Source organism: Chiloscyllium plagiosum, chromosome 7 (assembly GCF_004010195.1).
Source record: "Chiloscyllium plagiosum isolate BGI_BamShark_2017 chromosome 7, ASM401019v2, whole genome shotgun sequence".
Lineage (NCBI taxonomy): Eukaryota > Metazoa > Chordata > Chondrichthyes > Orectolobiformes > Hemiscylliidae > Chiloscyllium > Chiloscyllium plagiosum.
In genome coordinates this window covers 2,720,080-2,734,580 of record NC_057716.1, presented here as the reverse complement: position 1 = coordinate 2,734,580, position 14,501 = coordinate 2,720,080, and the positions used below count along the sequence as shown (strand labels likewise).

General features: G+C 43.5%; 1 protein-coding gene across 1 annotated transcript; it reads left to right on the top strand.

Annotated features, from left to right (window-relative positions):
• Positions 1–202: 202 nt before the first annotated feature.
• On the top strand, positions 203–4,436 carry LOC122551260 (caveolae-associated protein 2-like). The gene is made up of 2 exons (XM_043692889.1): positions 203–1,030; positions 2,924–4,436. The coding sequence occupies exons 1-2, from the start codon at positions 554–556 to the stop codon at positions 3,707–3,709; spliced, it is 1,263 nt and encodes a 420-aa protein (XP_043548824.1). The 5' UTR covers positions 203–553; the 3' UTR covers positions 3,710–4,436.
• The last annotated feature ends 10,065 nt before the right edge of the window (positions 4,437–14,501 follow it).

The following is a 14,501-nucleotide window of genomic DNA, read 5'->3' as shown; positions in this document are numbered from 1 at the left end:
AAGACGCGATTTCAAGTAAACAGCTGCTATTGCATTACAAATGGCTTATTTTAAAGTCTGTTTGTGCAGTGTGTACAAAGGTCAGTGGTGTTCCTATGAGGAACGACCAGTGCACAGCTACATTTGCACAACTTTAGAACGTAGGAGCAAACGTCCAGGAAAACCGCACCCGTCACATCGACCCTTCCTCCCCGCCCCCTTCAGCCAATTGCAACAGTGGGCAGGGGGCCAGGCTCCCTTTGATTTGCTTTAACAGGATCCGGACGTTTTGCAAAATGTTATGGCATTTATGGAAAAAAGTAATTTCCAAGGGAGCCCAAACCCCGCCTGTAGCAAGGCACAGTTTTACTGGGCGGACACGTATAGCACTGGACCTTGGGAATTTTCCGTAACTGGGTCGCCGCAGGCAGGCGGTGGAGAGAAGTTACAATAAACAGCCCCAAGGCAAGGAGGAGGGAACCGGTCTGAAAGAAGGAGGGAGGGGTGTGAGCTTTAGTCTTTGCAGTTTGCAACTCTCTCCCGGCTGCAGCGCCGAGATCGAGTTGCAGGGGAGATGGGAGAAGACGGAGTGCAAGCGGAGAAAAGCAGCGGGCAGGCCGTGCAAGGCAGCCCGGAGGCCGGCCCGAGTGTGGAATCCAGCTCGCCCCCGAGCCCGGCCCCGGCTCCGGCCCCGGCAGGCGGCTCGCTGATGGACGGCTCGCAGGTTAACGCGATCACGGTGCTGGCTCTGCTCGACAAGTTGGTGAACATGCTGGACACGGTGCAGGATAACCAGAGGAAGATGGAGCATCGTCAGATCGGGGTGGAGAGCTCGGTCAGGGGCATCCAGAGCGACATCACCAAACTCTCCAAGAGTCACACCACCACCAGCAACACCGTCAACAAGCTGCTGGACAAGTCGAGGAAAGTCAGTAGCAACGTGCAGGAGATGCGGGAGCGCCTGGACAAGCAGGCGGTGCAGGTCAAGAAGCTCGAGAGCAACCAGGCGCAGCTCCTGAAGAAGAACAACTTCAGAGTGCTGATCTTCCAGGTAAGTTAAACTGGCCAACGGGCACCCTGCCCTTCCTGCAGAGCGATGCTGCTCTCCAAACGGGTGGGTCACAAACCCTCAGGGTAAAGTGCTGACCAGTACCTGTCCACAGCAATCTCTTACTGCTTATTGGCAAATTCAGAGAATTATCCTGCACTTGGGAGTGGAATTAGCAATTGCACCCGACCCAGCCTTTTTAGACCCACTGTATCTGGACTGGGCACAAGCACCCTTTTGGACAAAGGATTACAAGTGATTAAACATGTGCAGTACGTTGCATATTTGGCTCTCTGAACCCTTTCGATCAGCTTGTTTCAAAAGCAGTTGCTTTTTCGTTGGGTTCTGTTTTGCAAAACTGACCCAAATAGTTCGGCTGCTCCCCCGTGATGTGTTTGAAATATTAATAGTATAATCGACTTGGTCCCCGCCCTACCCTCTTGAATCCTGATGGCTTTTCCATGTCGCTGTATGGCGGATTAATCTCTGTGTTTGGTGTGTGAGCAGGTACGGGTTGGGTTGGGTTGGGTTGGGCTGAGTTTGGCAGTGAATCCTCCCGCTCTCAGCTGCGTGCGCCTCTTGTGCTGGAGCTGCAGTCACTTCACTGGCCCGGGAGCAGCTTACTTTCGGGAAGGGTGGGATGGGGTTGGAATGCACAGCAGTAAAGTCCGCGATCGTCCCGCCTGAAACTTAACACCTCACAACAGCTTCTCAAACGCATTCCGAACGTGTAGCATTAATTTGAGGGTTGCGAGGTTGATCGGTTTGAAGCTTTCATCAGCTTAAGCTTGCATTACCCATTTCGAGTGAGATTCTAGGGGAATGAGTCACAACGCGGGGAATTCCTTCCCATTTAAGTAATCGTGGGGCCACGTTTATATTTACAGCAGTCGCAGTATTTTGCTTTGAATTCCTTGGACTTCGAGAATTTCTCTCTCGAACTCACCAGATTTGATCTTGGAGGAAAAGTTATTCGTCATAACAGTGATTAGCAGTCGATATGCATTGACATTTACATGTCTTTCTAGCCCAGCTTTCCATCAACGCGGCTTCCAACTCATAAGTTGATTTGATTGGTAAGATCCTCAGTGAGGAGGACTCTTGCCATGAGGACTGCCGTTGGCTGTTTTAACGTGGGCGGTTGTTGCACTGCAGCTCTCAGTTTTGACAGGACAGGTCTTACCGTCTTGCCATTTGGCATATTGGGAAAGATTACAGGTTGATAATCACTTGATTGGTCATATTGTGAATGCGCCTTTCATGACTATCAGATCCTGGAATGGGACTCTCTGGGAAATTCACCAGTGCTTGAAAGTAAATAATCTGTATTAAACTTTTTGGGTTACTGTTAGGTTAGTTGGCTAATATTGACCAGAATCTCAACCCAAAGCACATGTGCCCAGAAGAGAATCATGGGCAAAAGATAGATATGAAGCCAACAGAAGTAAATCTCAATTAGAGTCATCACAGTAAATGAGAGTGAATGCCATCTGTCAATCAATGAGCAATTCTGAGTTTTTCTGAATCTGTTGACCAACCAGGCTTTGTGTTCCTCAGATTTTTACTAAGTGCTGATCATTGAACTCATAACCTGCTGATTTATTTCCAGTGAATTTTAGTTCTTAAGATAAAATTTATAGTAACCTTACTCAAGTTTTCACACTCAATCAAAAAGCTGTTTTCTCAGTTTACTGTTGCATCAGTTAGGTTGTTCAGTTGCCTTTTTGATGCAGAACTTCTAACATTCAGCTATTAATATATAGTTAAGAAGCAAAATTTTTAAAAGCTAAGAAGGAGCAGTCTTGCTCTGTAGCTCTTTTTTGGAAAGCTTTAATTGTGTTTTTAAAGTTCTGTGGTGTGAGCAACTGTTAATTTCTGCTTAATGAATAATTGCAGGAGGAAACAGAGATTCCAGCCAAAGTTTTTGCTGAGAAGCCAAAAGATGATGTGGCAGCAGAGGAATGTGTGGATGAGAACAAACCAGTGGAAGATAGTCTTCCTTCGCTGGAACTGTCCTCTGATGAAGACATCCATGAAGGTGAAGACAATGATGGGGAAAGATCTGAAAAGTTGGAACAGTCCAGGGCTGCAAAAATCAAGCGATCAAGCATGAAGAAAGTTGATAGTATCAAGAAAGCATTTTCCCGTGAGAACATTGAGAAAAGGATGAATAAGTTTGGCACAAAGATTGTATCTCCAGAAAGACGAGAGAAGATTAAGAAGTCACTCACCCCAAATCAACAGAAATCGCAGTCAGCTAAGTCCTCCAACTTCAGAGTAACCCCTATGACGTTCAAGGTGAAAAAGGTGAGGAATGGGGAGACTCCTCCACAGAGCCCCAGTGATGCAGTTGTTACCATGGAAACTGACCCATCTGGTTCTCCTGAAGACAGCGAGTTCCCTGAAGTACACTTGGGCCCCAACGTTTTGACAACTGAAGAGGTTAAGGAGATGATGGAGGATGCAGAAGATGAAGTGAAAGAGGCAGAATTGGCAATGGGAAGTAGCAATAACAGGGGCATTGTGATGAAGGCAGAAAGCACAGAGGAGGCTGATATTTTGCTGGAGACCCACCCTGAAGTCCCATCAGAAGGCAAAGTAAGACACATAGGGCCGAATATAGAGTTGCACATTGAGGAAACAGACGAGCCCGCTGTTCTGCAGATAAAGCAAACTGCCTAAATCCCTGGGAAGTGGATCAATAAACCTCAATTTCTACACAAAAATCATGCTTATAGTTATTAGCTACTGTAACTATATGGGAAGTGAGTGGCTAGGTTAGGGAGATTTGAAGCATGTCGGAGGAGGGAAAATGAAAGGGAAGAGATAAGTGAGTAATAGTCAAAGTTATGAAAAATGGCACTGGGTTGTGTTTATACAATTGTGTACGTGGTGAGGAAGTAAAAATGGTTTTGAAACTCTGGACAAAGTTTGTGTTACGTGGTTTTTATACTTAGAGCAATGAATGAAAGTTGTAGGACAAACATTGAAATGTATCTGTTTCATACATAAAAATACTCTATTTTGATTCATAGATGCAAGCTATTTTGGTATACACCAATTTGGGGGGAAAAAATTGTGCATAAAACTGGCTAACTCAAACTTTACAGTGCTACTTTTTTAGTTATTGTTACTCCCAATGTAAATGTAAGCAGTTCAGTTACCCTGGTGTCAGTTCATGGTCTCTGTAATGTGGATGAATTCCAGTTTCTATCACACTTTATTGCTGATTTGAGTAAAGCTTTCCTGAAATATAATGCCACAATAAGTATACAATCTAATTATCTCCATATGTAATATATTACTTTGTGCACATTCTTATTGTTTTCCTGTTTGCTACAAAACAAAATTAAAGCTTAAATGTTTTATTATCATAATTAAATATGCAAATAAAGATGATTTAAAAGTGGTTTCTTTCTAGTTATTCCTTACCATCCATAACAACACTATGGTAATCAACCATTAATAACATATTTCGCTGATTTAAAACAATGTAGATTACATATCTTCCTACATTCATCCCTAATTCCTGCAGATATCTGTGTCTACTAGTCCGATTTAATTCGCAGTTGTTTTCTGGTGTGAGTTTTGTGGTGTCAAACAGAAGAATACTTAAGCATGTATCTCAGTGACAGTTTCGGCACTGATGCACACTTTTGAGCGATAATTCATGTACTTTTACTTGCCAGAATTTGTATGTCACAGAGAAGGCTGTGTTGACATATCGTGACTGTTCAAAACAAGATATGCTGGGATTACACACTAATCACAACTGGATTCCTTTACCTGTCGGTAACAACTGGAACAAAAACAGAAATTGCTGGAAAAGCTCAGCAGGTCTTGCAGCATCGTGGACAGAAATGAGAGTTGGGTCGAGTGACCCTTCCTCAAACTTCCTGTACACATATACTGCCAGATCTGCTGAACTTTTCCATCAATTTCCATTTTTGTTTATGATCTGCAGCAGCTGCAGTTTTGTTTTCAGATTAAATTAAAGCCGGAATTTGGAATAGAGCTGTATATGGTTATTAGTGAGCTTTACTTTTCTGCCCCTTCTAGGCACCATTTGTGATTATGATGCTTTGGGTAAGAAAATGTGCTCTACTTTTCTGTATTCAACAATAACTTGTATTTATTTAATCTTTTAATGCAGAGGTGAAAGGAATGGGAAACCAATAAATGACTTCTTAGAGAGGTTACCAAAAGCCCAAGAAGGCCGGTAGATGTTGGAGAGGAAGGCATTCTGAAGCTATAGGGGTTCTAGAAGAAGTTCATTGAGCAACAGGAAGAGGTGGATGCATGGATACACAATAAATCAGAAGCTGAAAAGAGCTCTGGCTTTGTATGGGAGTAAATAAATCTATCAAAGGATCTCTCATTTAAAGTTGGATGGGGTTAGATAACCTGAAGATAACATGGAGTGATCGATATCAAGACTTGATGTTGGGTGTGAGGAATGATAATCAGAGAAAATAACATAATGACATAAAGCTGATGTTAAGTGTGGCTAATCGATCCGATTATAGTCTAATTTAGAGCGCCTTGTGCCACAAACCACTTTTAATAAATACTTACTACCATAAAGGATATCGTACAATACGATTTATCGTTGCAGTTTAAAGGATCAATTACTGCACACCGAAGCCTTGTACGAAGTCAGAGTGCCATCTACTGACTGAACTGTACACTTCGCCTTTAATACCCCAAGACTCCATAAAGCAATGCAATACTTAGAAGCTCCGAGCGAGTATACAAAAAAAAGTATAGATATTACGTTCTATTTCTAAAACAGAAAATCACCTACTGCGACCTGATATTCTTAATCCTGTAAAACTGCCTAGGCTCTAATCCCCGGAATTCCCTCCCCAGATCTTTCTGCTTCTCTATTACACTCCTTTAAAGCACTCATTTGGACCAAATCTTTAGTCATCTCCCCTAATAGCTGAGTCACAGTATTAATAATATTCCCATGAAATAGTTTGGAAGGGATATAGGTTTAAGGTGACAGGGGGGAAATTGTAATGATGTGCGAGGCAAGTGTTAGGACGCGCTGCTAGAGGAGGTCATAGAGTCATACAACATGGAAACAGACTTTTCAGTCCAACTAGTCCATACCGACCATGATCGCAGACTAAACTAGCTCCACTTGCCTTCATTTGACCCATTTCCCTCCGAACTTTTCTTATTCATGTGCTTAGGAGAAAGTGAGGACTACAGAAGCTGGAGAGTCAGAGTTGAAAAAGCGTGGCGCTGCAGAAAGCACAGCAGGTCAAGCAACATCACAGGAGCAAGAGAGTGATGCTTCGGGGATAATGTATTTTAAACATTATCATGTACCTGCATCCATCATTTTCTCTGGCAGCTCATTCCACACACAATGCTCTCTCTGTTTAAAAAAAGTTACCCCTCATGTTCTTTTTTAAAACTTTTTTCTTTCAACTTAATAAATGACCTCTAGTTTTGATGTCACCCACCCCCAGGGAAAAAGAACAATGCTATTCAACTTATCTATACCCCTTATGATTGTATAAACCTGTACAAGGTCAGCCCTCAACCTCCAGTGAAAGAAGTCCAAACCTATCCAGCCTATTTTTATAATACAAACCCTCCATTTTCAGCAACAAACTGGTCATTTTTTCTGAACCCTCTCCAACTTAATAATGTCCTTCCGATAACAGAGTGACCAGAACTGCACATAATTCTCCAGAAGAGACCTCACCAATGTCCTGTACAACCTCAATATGTCATCCCAACTCCTATACTCAAAGGTCTGAGCAATGAAGGCAAGCTTGCTAATCGCCTTCTTAACCACCCTGTCTATCTATGACACAAATTTCAAAGAATTATGTACCTGAACCCCTAGGTCCTCTGTTCTACAACATGACCCATGGCCCTATCATTAACTGCACTTGGTATAAATCCTGCACTTGGTTGTTTTACTAAAATGCAGTACCTCGCATTTATCCGAACTAAACCACATCTCCCAGTCCTCAGCCCATTGACCCAATTGATCTGGCTCTTTTTGTAATCTTTGATAACCTGCCTCACTGTCCACTGTACCACCAATTTTGGTGTCATCTGCAAACTTATTAACCATGCCTCCTATATTCTCATCCAACGTTTATTTAAATGACAAACAAAGGTGGACCCAGTACTGATGTCTGTGGAACACCTCTGGTCACAGGCCTCCAGTCTGAAAAACAATCCTCCACCACCACCCTCTGTCTCCTACTGTCAAGCCAATTTTGTATCCAATTAGTAGAAGCAGATATGATAGCAAAGTTTAAGAGGAATTTAGACAAACACTTGAACAGGTAGTGAACAGAGGGATATGGATCTGAGCTGCCAGAGGAAGTACAGAGGGATATGGATCTGAGCTGCCAGAGGAAGTGATGGAGGCTAGTACAATTGCAACATTTAAGAGGCATTTGGATGGGTATATGAATAGGAAGGGTTTGGAGGGATATGGGCCGGATGCTGGCAGGTGGGACTAGATTGGGTTGGGACATCTGGTCAGCATGGATAGGTTGGACCGAAGGGTCTGTTTCCAAGTTGTACATCTCTATGACTCTAGTTGAGAATGACGTCCTGGTTAGCATAGACATGGTGAGTCATAAAAACTGTTTCTGGGTATTGTTCTATGTCATATATATGTTCTATAATGCCTAATTACAGGAAAGGGTTGGGATAAACATTTAATGTTAATAAAAGTTGTTGTTGGCTTCCCTTTTAAATTATTCACTGGATGCACATTTCTGGCTACAGCAATACTTATTGTCAGCCCTAAATGCCCTTGATTCTGAGTTGTTGGGTGAGGTAGGTACGTTCGAACACAATGATGTTAGAAAGCTCCAGGACTTTGACCAACGAAGACTGAAGGAACAGTAGTATAGTTCCAAATCAAGGTCATGGTTTATAGGGGAATTGCAAGTAGCGATGCTCCAATGCAACAGCTGCCCTTGTTTTTCTGTGTGGTAGAGCTTGCAGATTTGAAACGTTCTGTCAAAAGAATTATAACAGTACTTGTTAAGTTGTAATGCTTGTTGAGTTGTTGTGGCTAGCTCTGGAACACAAGTCATCAGTACTATTGCAGGATTGTTACCAAGGTCCATAGCCTTTGCTATTTCCAGTGCATCCAACTGTTTATTAATTTAATTCACTCCGGGTGATATCAGAAAATGGCTCTGAAGTGCACGGCAGCAACTTCCAGAAGTCAATGCCATGATTGATAGGTCTCTGCTGATCGTGGAATATCAGAGGGGCTGTGAATGTGCTGCCTTAGAGGGAGTGCTGCTATCATGTACTTCTGCATTCTTCATAAAACTCTACCTCAGAAGGTGCTGGAAGTGGGTTCACAGATCATGACCCCCCTGATAGTAATGATAGAGTGAGGGATATTGTGTACTAGTTTTGTATTTGGAAATCTAGTCAGCATGGCTTTGCAGAATCAATACTGTGTGCAATTCAATTGTATGGAAAAAAAACTAGACTTGCACCTAACTTCACAATTTAATTGTATTGCAACACGCAGCATCGAATGGGTCCGAGATAATAGATTATATGAATAAGCTCATCGCTAGCCTGGAAAAAAAATCCATCCAGAAAGATTTAGCAGGCTTTAAAGTGTTGATTTCCTCATCACCATAGGTTTTAATTTAGTGCTGTCTACAAGGGATCTCTGGCATCTAGGAATAGGACAAGAAGCTGGTAAGTCATCAGTCGATAAGATTGAACAATTTTCACAGTGAAGCAGAAATTAAAAAGCGGCAATAAGAATTACATTTATAACCTGATAAAGATTGGAGCACACATATTGATTTAAGATAAATTTAAATATTTCAAAACAATCTTTACTAATATTAAAAGTGTTTGTGTTTTGATAAAATGTGATTTTTACATTTTTTTTCCTGAAGAAATGAAACTCCACACAAAAACAAAATTAGTTTTTCAGAACCAAAGAGGTTCATATTGGTAATCATGATTTTGTAAGTCAGTGCAGGACAAAAGGACAGTATAAGATAGCCAGCTGGTGTGACACCCAAAGACTTCCCTCGGTTGTTGTAAGGTTCTGGAGTGATTTAAGAAATTAAGGGCTGATTTTTATTTCCCCAGGCATCAGGATCATAATGTGAAATTAAATGGAATTCCCAAACACACACTCACTTGAATGACTCAGCATAGTTCTATAGATAATCTCCTAATTAGCTGTCTCTGGGATCTGCCATCAAATTAAAGAAAGATCAGCAGGTTCCTGGTACTACTGATACTTCACACCAAAATGTATCAAAAAACAGCAGTGCTATTCCCGACTTCTGGGAACACTATCCCATGCAGTACTCCCCTCCAGTCTGACAAATAAATTCACCACTTCTCTTTGTTTCCTGCCTGCCACTTAACCAATTTCATGTTGATGGTGACACTGACCCCTTAATCAAAAATTAAAGAAGATGTCCTCTTACAATACAAAATTGGCACAAAAGTAAGCCATTCAGCCCTTCTGACCTGTTCTACCATTCAATACAATAATCACTGGTCTGTATGCATTTCAAATTCCATTTCCCGGATGACCTGATTCCCTCAACTAAGAGGAATCTATCTACATCTGCCTTTAAACTGCTCAAAGACCACAGTTCTACAACCTTCTGAGGTAGAGTTCTAAAGTTGCAGAACCCTCATGGAAAGACAAAATAATTACTGGCTGCAAAGTTTTTATTTAATTGTGGATCTCCCAGTAGAAAAGCATCTCTATTCCTATGTTATGTTTTTATTAGGAAGTCTAGTACAGATGGTACTCAAACACATTCCAGTTCAAAATTATGATAAATTCCAAAGCAACAAGAAGACATTGAAGATTGCAGTAGGAAATAAAAATCAGATAAATGTGTATTGGTATCAAATGTGAGGCTTGAATGATAATGCTCATAATAAAATGATCAGTGGCTTTAATGTGCTCAAATGAATGTGAATGAAAACAATGCAAATGAGAAAAAGAAACAAAAAAAAATCAAGTAACTTCTTTTCCTTAAGAATTAAGTCAGAAAGGATGACAATCAATTTGGTTGATTGGAAGTACAATGACTTCTGGTCCCTACCATTAACAATTTCAGCCAGTGAGTTATTAATTCTAAAACTTGTTCAAGAAAATCACCAATATATTTGCACACTGTGATCAAAGCACTCAAAACCAGCACAATCTGTTGTCACTATCGCTATCATAAGTTCCCACACGGTACACAGTCATAGTCATACAGTTGTATGGCATGAAACAGACCCTTCAGCCCAACTCATCCTTGCCAATTAGATATCCTACATCAATCTACTCACATTTAGAGTCATAGTCATAGAGATGTACAGCACGGAAACAGATTATTCGGTCCAACTCATCCATGCCAACCAGATATCCCCAACCTAATCTAGTTCTATTTGCCAACACTTGGCCCATATTCCTCCAAACTCTTCCAATTCATATACCCATCCAGATGCCTTTTAAATGTTGCAGTTGTACCAGCTTTCATCAATTCAATTGGCACCACCCTCTGTGTGAAAAAGTTGACCTGTAGATTTTCCACAGAAAGCTGAGGAAATTTGGCATGGCGGCGAATACCCTTGTGAACTTTTATAGGTGCACCATCGAGAGCATTCTGCCTGGATGTATCACTACCTGGTATGGCAACTGTACCATTCAGGACCGGAGATGGTTACAGAAAGTGGTGAACTCGGCCCGGACAATCACAAAGGCCAACCTCTCATCTGTAGAATCCATCTATCAGGCCCAATGTCAAGGAAAGGCTGCCAGCATCCTCAAAGATCCATCCCACCCTGGCAATGCATTTCTACCATCGGGGAGAAGGTAGGAAGCCTGAACACATGCACCAGCTGTTTTCGTAACAGTTTCTACCCGACTGTTGTTCGAATACTGAATGGACTCACAAACTCTGAATTTTTTGGTTTTGCCGCTGTTTAACAATGCTACTTAACTCTGTGATCCGTCTGTATTGCTCGCAAGACAAAGCTTTTCATTGTGTCTTGATACATGCAACAATAAATTCAATTTTATAATTTTCCCCTCTCACCCTAAACCTATGTCCTCTAGTTCTGGACTCCCCCACTCCAGGGAAAAAACTTTGTCCATTTATCCTATCCATGCCCCTCAGCCTTCAATGCTCCAGGGAAAACAGCCCCAACCTATTCAGTCGCTTCCTATGGCTCAAATCCTCCAACCCTGGCAACATCCTTGTAAATCTTTCCTGAAACCTTTCAAGTTTCACAACATCCTTCCAATAGGAAGGAGACCAGAATTGCATACAATATTCCAAAAGTGGCCTAACCAACGTCCTGCACAACTGAAACATGATCTCCCAACTCCTATACTCAATGCTCTGACCAATAAAGGAAAGCATACCAAACGCCTTCTTCACTAACCTATCTACCTGTGACTCTACTTTCAAGAAGCTACGAACCTGCACTCCAAGGTCTCTTTGTTCAGCCACACTCCTGAGGACCTTATCATTAAGTGTATAAGACCTGCTAAGATTTGCTTTCCCAAAATGCAGCACCTTGCATTTATCTAAATTAAACTCCATCTGCCACTTCTCAGCCCATCGGCCCATCTGATCAAGATCCCATTGTAATCCAAGGTAACCTTTTTCGCTGTCCACTACACCTCCAATTTTGGTGTCATCTGCAAACTTATTAACTATACCAGTTATGCTCACATCCAAATCATTTATGCAAATAATGAAAAGTAGTGGACCCAGCACCGATCCTTGTGCACTCCACTGGTCACAAGCCTCCAGTCTGAAAAACAACCTCTATCACCACCCTCTGTCTTCTACCTTTGAGCCAGTTCTGCATCCAAATGGCCAGTTCTCCCTGTATTCCATGAGATCTCACCTTGCTAATAGTCTCCCATGGGATACCTTGCGGTACACCTTACGGAAGTCCATACAGATCATCTCCACCACTCTGCCCTCATCAATCCTCTTTGTTACTTCTTCAAAAAACTTAATCTTAAGTTTATGAGACCTGATTTCCCCTGCACAAAGCCATGTTGACTATCCCTTATCAGTCCTTGCCTTTCCAAATGCATGTACATCCTGTCCCTCAGGATTCCCTCCAACAACTTGCCCACTGCAAATGAGAATCTCACCAGTCTATAGTTCCCTGGCTTGTCCTTACCACCTTTCTTAAATAAAGGTACCACATTAGCCAACCTCCAGTCTTCTGGCACCTCACCTGTAACTATTGATGATACAGCACTTGGGCCCATATCCTTCTGTATGCTCCCTATTCATGTACCCATCCACGTGCCTTTTAAATGTTGTAATTGTACCAGCTCCACCACTTCCTCTGACAGTTCATTCCATACACACACCACTTTCTGTGTGAACAAGTTGCCCCTTAGGTCGCTCCTAAATCTTTCTCCGTTCACCTGAAACCAATAGCATCTATCTTTGAACACCCCAACCATGGGAAGAAGACCTTAGCTATTTACCCTATCCATGCCCCTCATAATTCTATAAATCTCTGTAAGGTCACCCCACAGCCTCTAATACTCCAGGAAAAACAGCCCCAGCCTTTACAACTTTCATTATGGCCCAAACTCTTCAACCCTAGCAATATCCTTATAAATCTTTTCTGAACCCTTTCAGGTTTAACATATTTCCTATACCAGGAAGACCAGAATTGAACACAGTATTCCAAAACTGGCATAACCAATGTACTGTACAGCTGCAACTTGACATCCAAACTCCTACACTCAATAAAGGTAAGTGTACCTAACACCTCCTTCATGACCCCGTCAACTGCAACTCCATTTCCAAGGAACAATGAACCTGCATCTCTTTGGCAACATTCCCCAGGATCCTACCATTAAGTGTATAAGCCCTGCCCTGATCTATCTTACCAAAATGCATCACCTCATATTTATCTAAATTGAACTCAATCTGCCCACTTCTTGACCCATCGGCATCAGATCAAGGTCCCATTATACACTGAGATAACCTTTTTCACTGTCCACTACACCTCCAGTTTTGGTGTCATATGAAAACTTGCTAACTATTCAACTATGGTCACACCCACATCATTTATATAACTGACAAAAAGCAGTGGACTAATACCAATCCTTGTGGCACACTGTTGGTCACCAGCCTAGTTTGAAAAACAACCCTCCACCATCACTCTCTGTCTCCTACCTTCAAGCCAATTTTGTATCCAAATGGCTAACTCTCCCTGGATTCCATGTGATCTAACTTTTCTAACCAGTCTACCATGTGGAACCTTGGAGAAAGTGAGGACTGCAAATGCTGGAGAGTCAAGAGTCAAAACGTGTAGCACTGAAAAAGTGTGGCTAAACCACCGACCCTACTGCCCCGTGGCTGAACCACTGACCCCACCGCCCCCTGGCTGAACCACTGACCCCACCCCGCCGTGGCTAAACCACTGACCCCACTGCCCCGTGGCTAAACCACTAAGCCCACCGCCCCGTGGCTAAACCACCGACCCCACCACCCTGTGGCTGAACCACCGACCCCACCACCCCGTGGCTAAACCATAAAGCCCACTGCCCCGTGGCTAAACCACTGCTCCGTGCCTGAACCACCGACCCCACTGCCCTGTGGCTAAACCAGCGACCCTACTGCCCCTTGGCTGAACCAGCATCCCCAACACCCCGTGGCTAAACCACCAACCCCACCGCACCCTATCTGAACCCCTAACCCCACCTCCCTGTGGCTGAACCATCATCCCCACCGCCCCGTGGCTGAACCACCGACCGCACCACCCTGTGGCTGAACCACCGATCCCACCGCCATGTGGCTGAACCACCATCCCCATCGCCCCCTGGCTGAACCACCGATCCCACCGCCCCATGGCTAAACCACCATCCCCACCACCCCCTGGCTGAACCATCAAGCTCACCGTCCCTTAGCTGAACCACCGACCCCACCACCCCGTGGCTGAACCACTGACCACACCACCCTGTGGCTGAACCACGGACCTCACCACCCCCTGGCTGAACCATCAAGCCCACCACCCCGTGGCTGAACATCTACTGCATCCGTTGCACCCGATGTGGTCTCCTCTACATCGGGGAGACAGGACACTACTTTGTGGATCATTTCAGAGAACATCTCTGGGACACCTGCACCCACCCACCCCACTGCCCTGTGGCTAAACACTTCAACCCCTCCCACTCTGTCAAAGACATGCAGGTCCTGGGCCTCCTCCACCGCCAAACCATTACCATCTGACGCTGGTGGAAGAATGCCCCATATTCCACCTTGGGACCCTGCAACTAGAGGGGATCAATGCGGATCTCAACAGCTTCCTCATTCCCCCCCCCCACATTATCCCAGTTGCAAGTCTTCAACTCGGTCCCGCCCTCCAGACCCATCCATCACTGCCCCCTCTGACCTATCACCTTCTCCCCCACCTTCATCCACCTATCACTTTCCCAGCTACCTTCCTCCCAGCC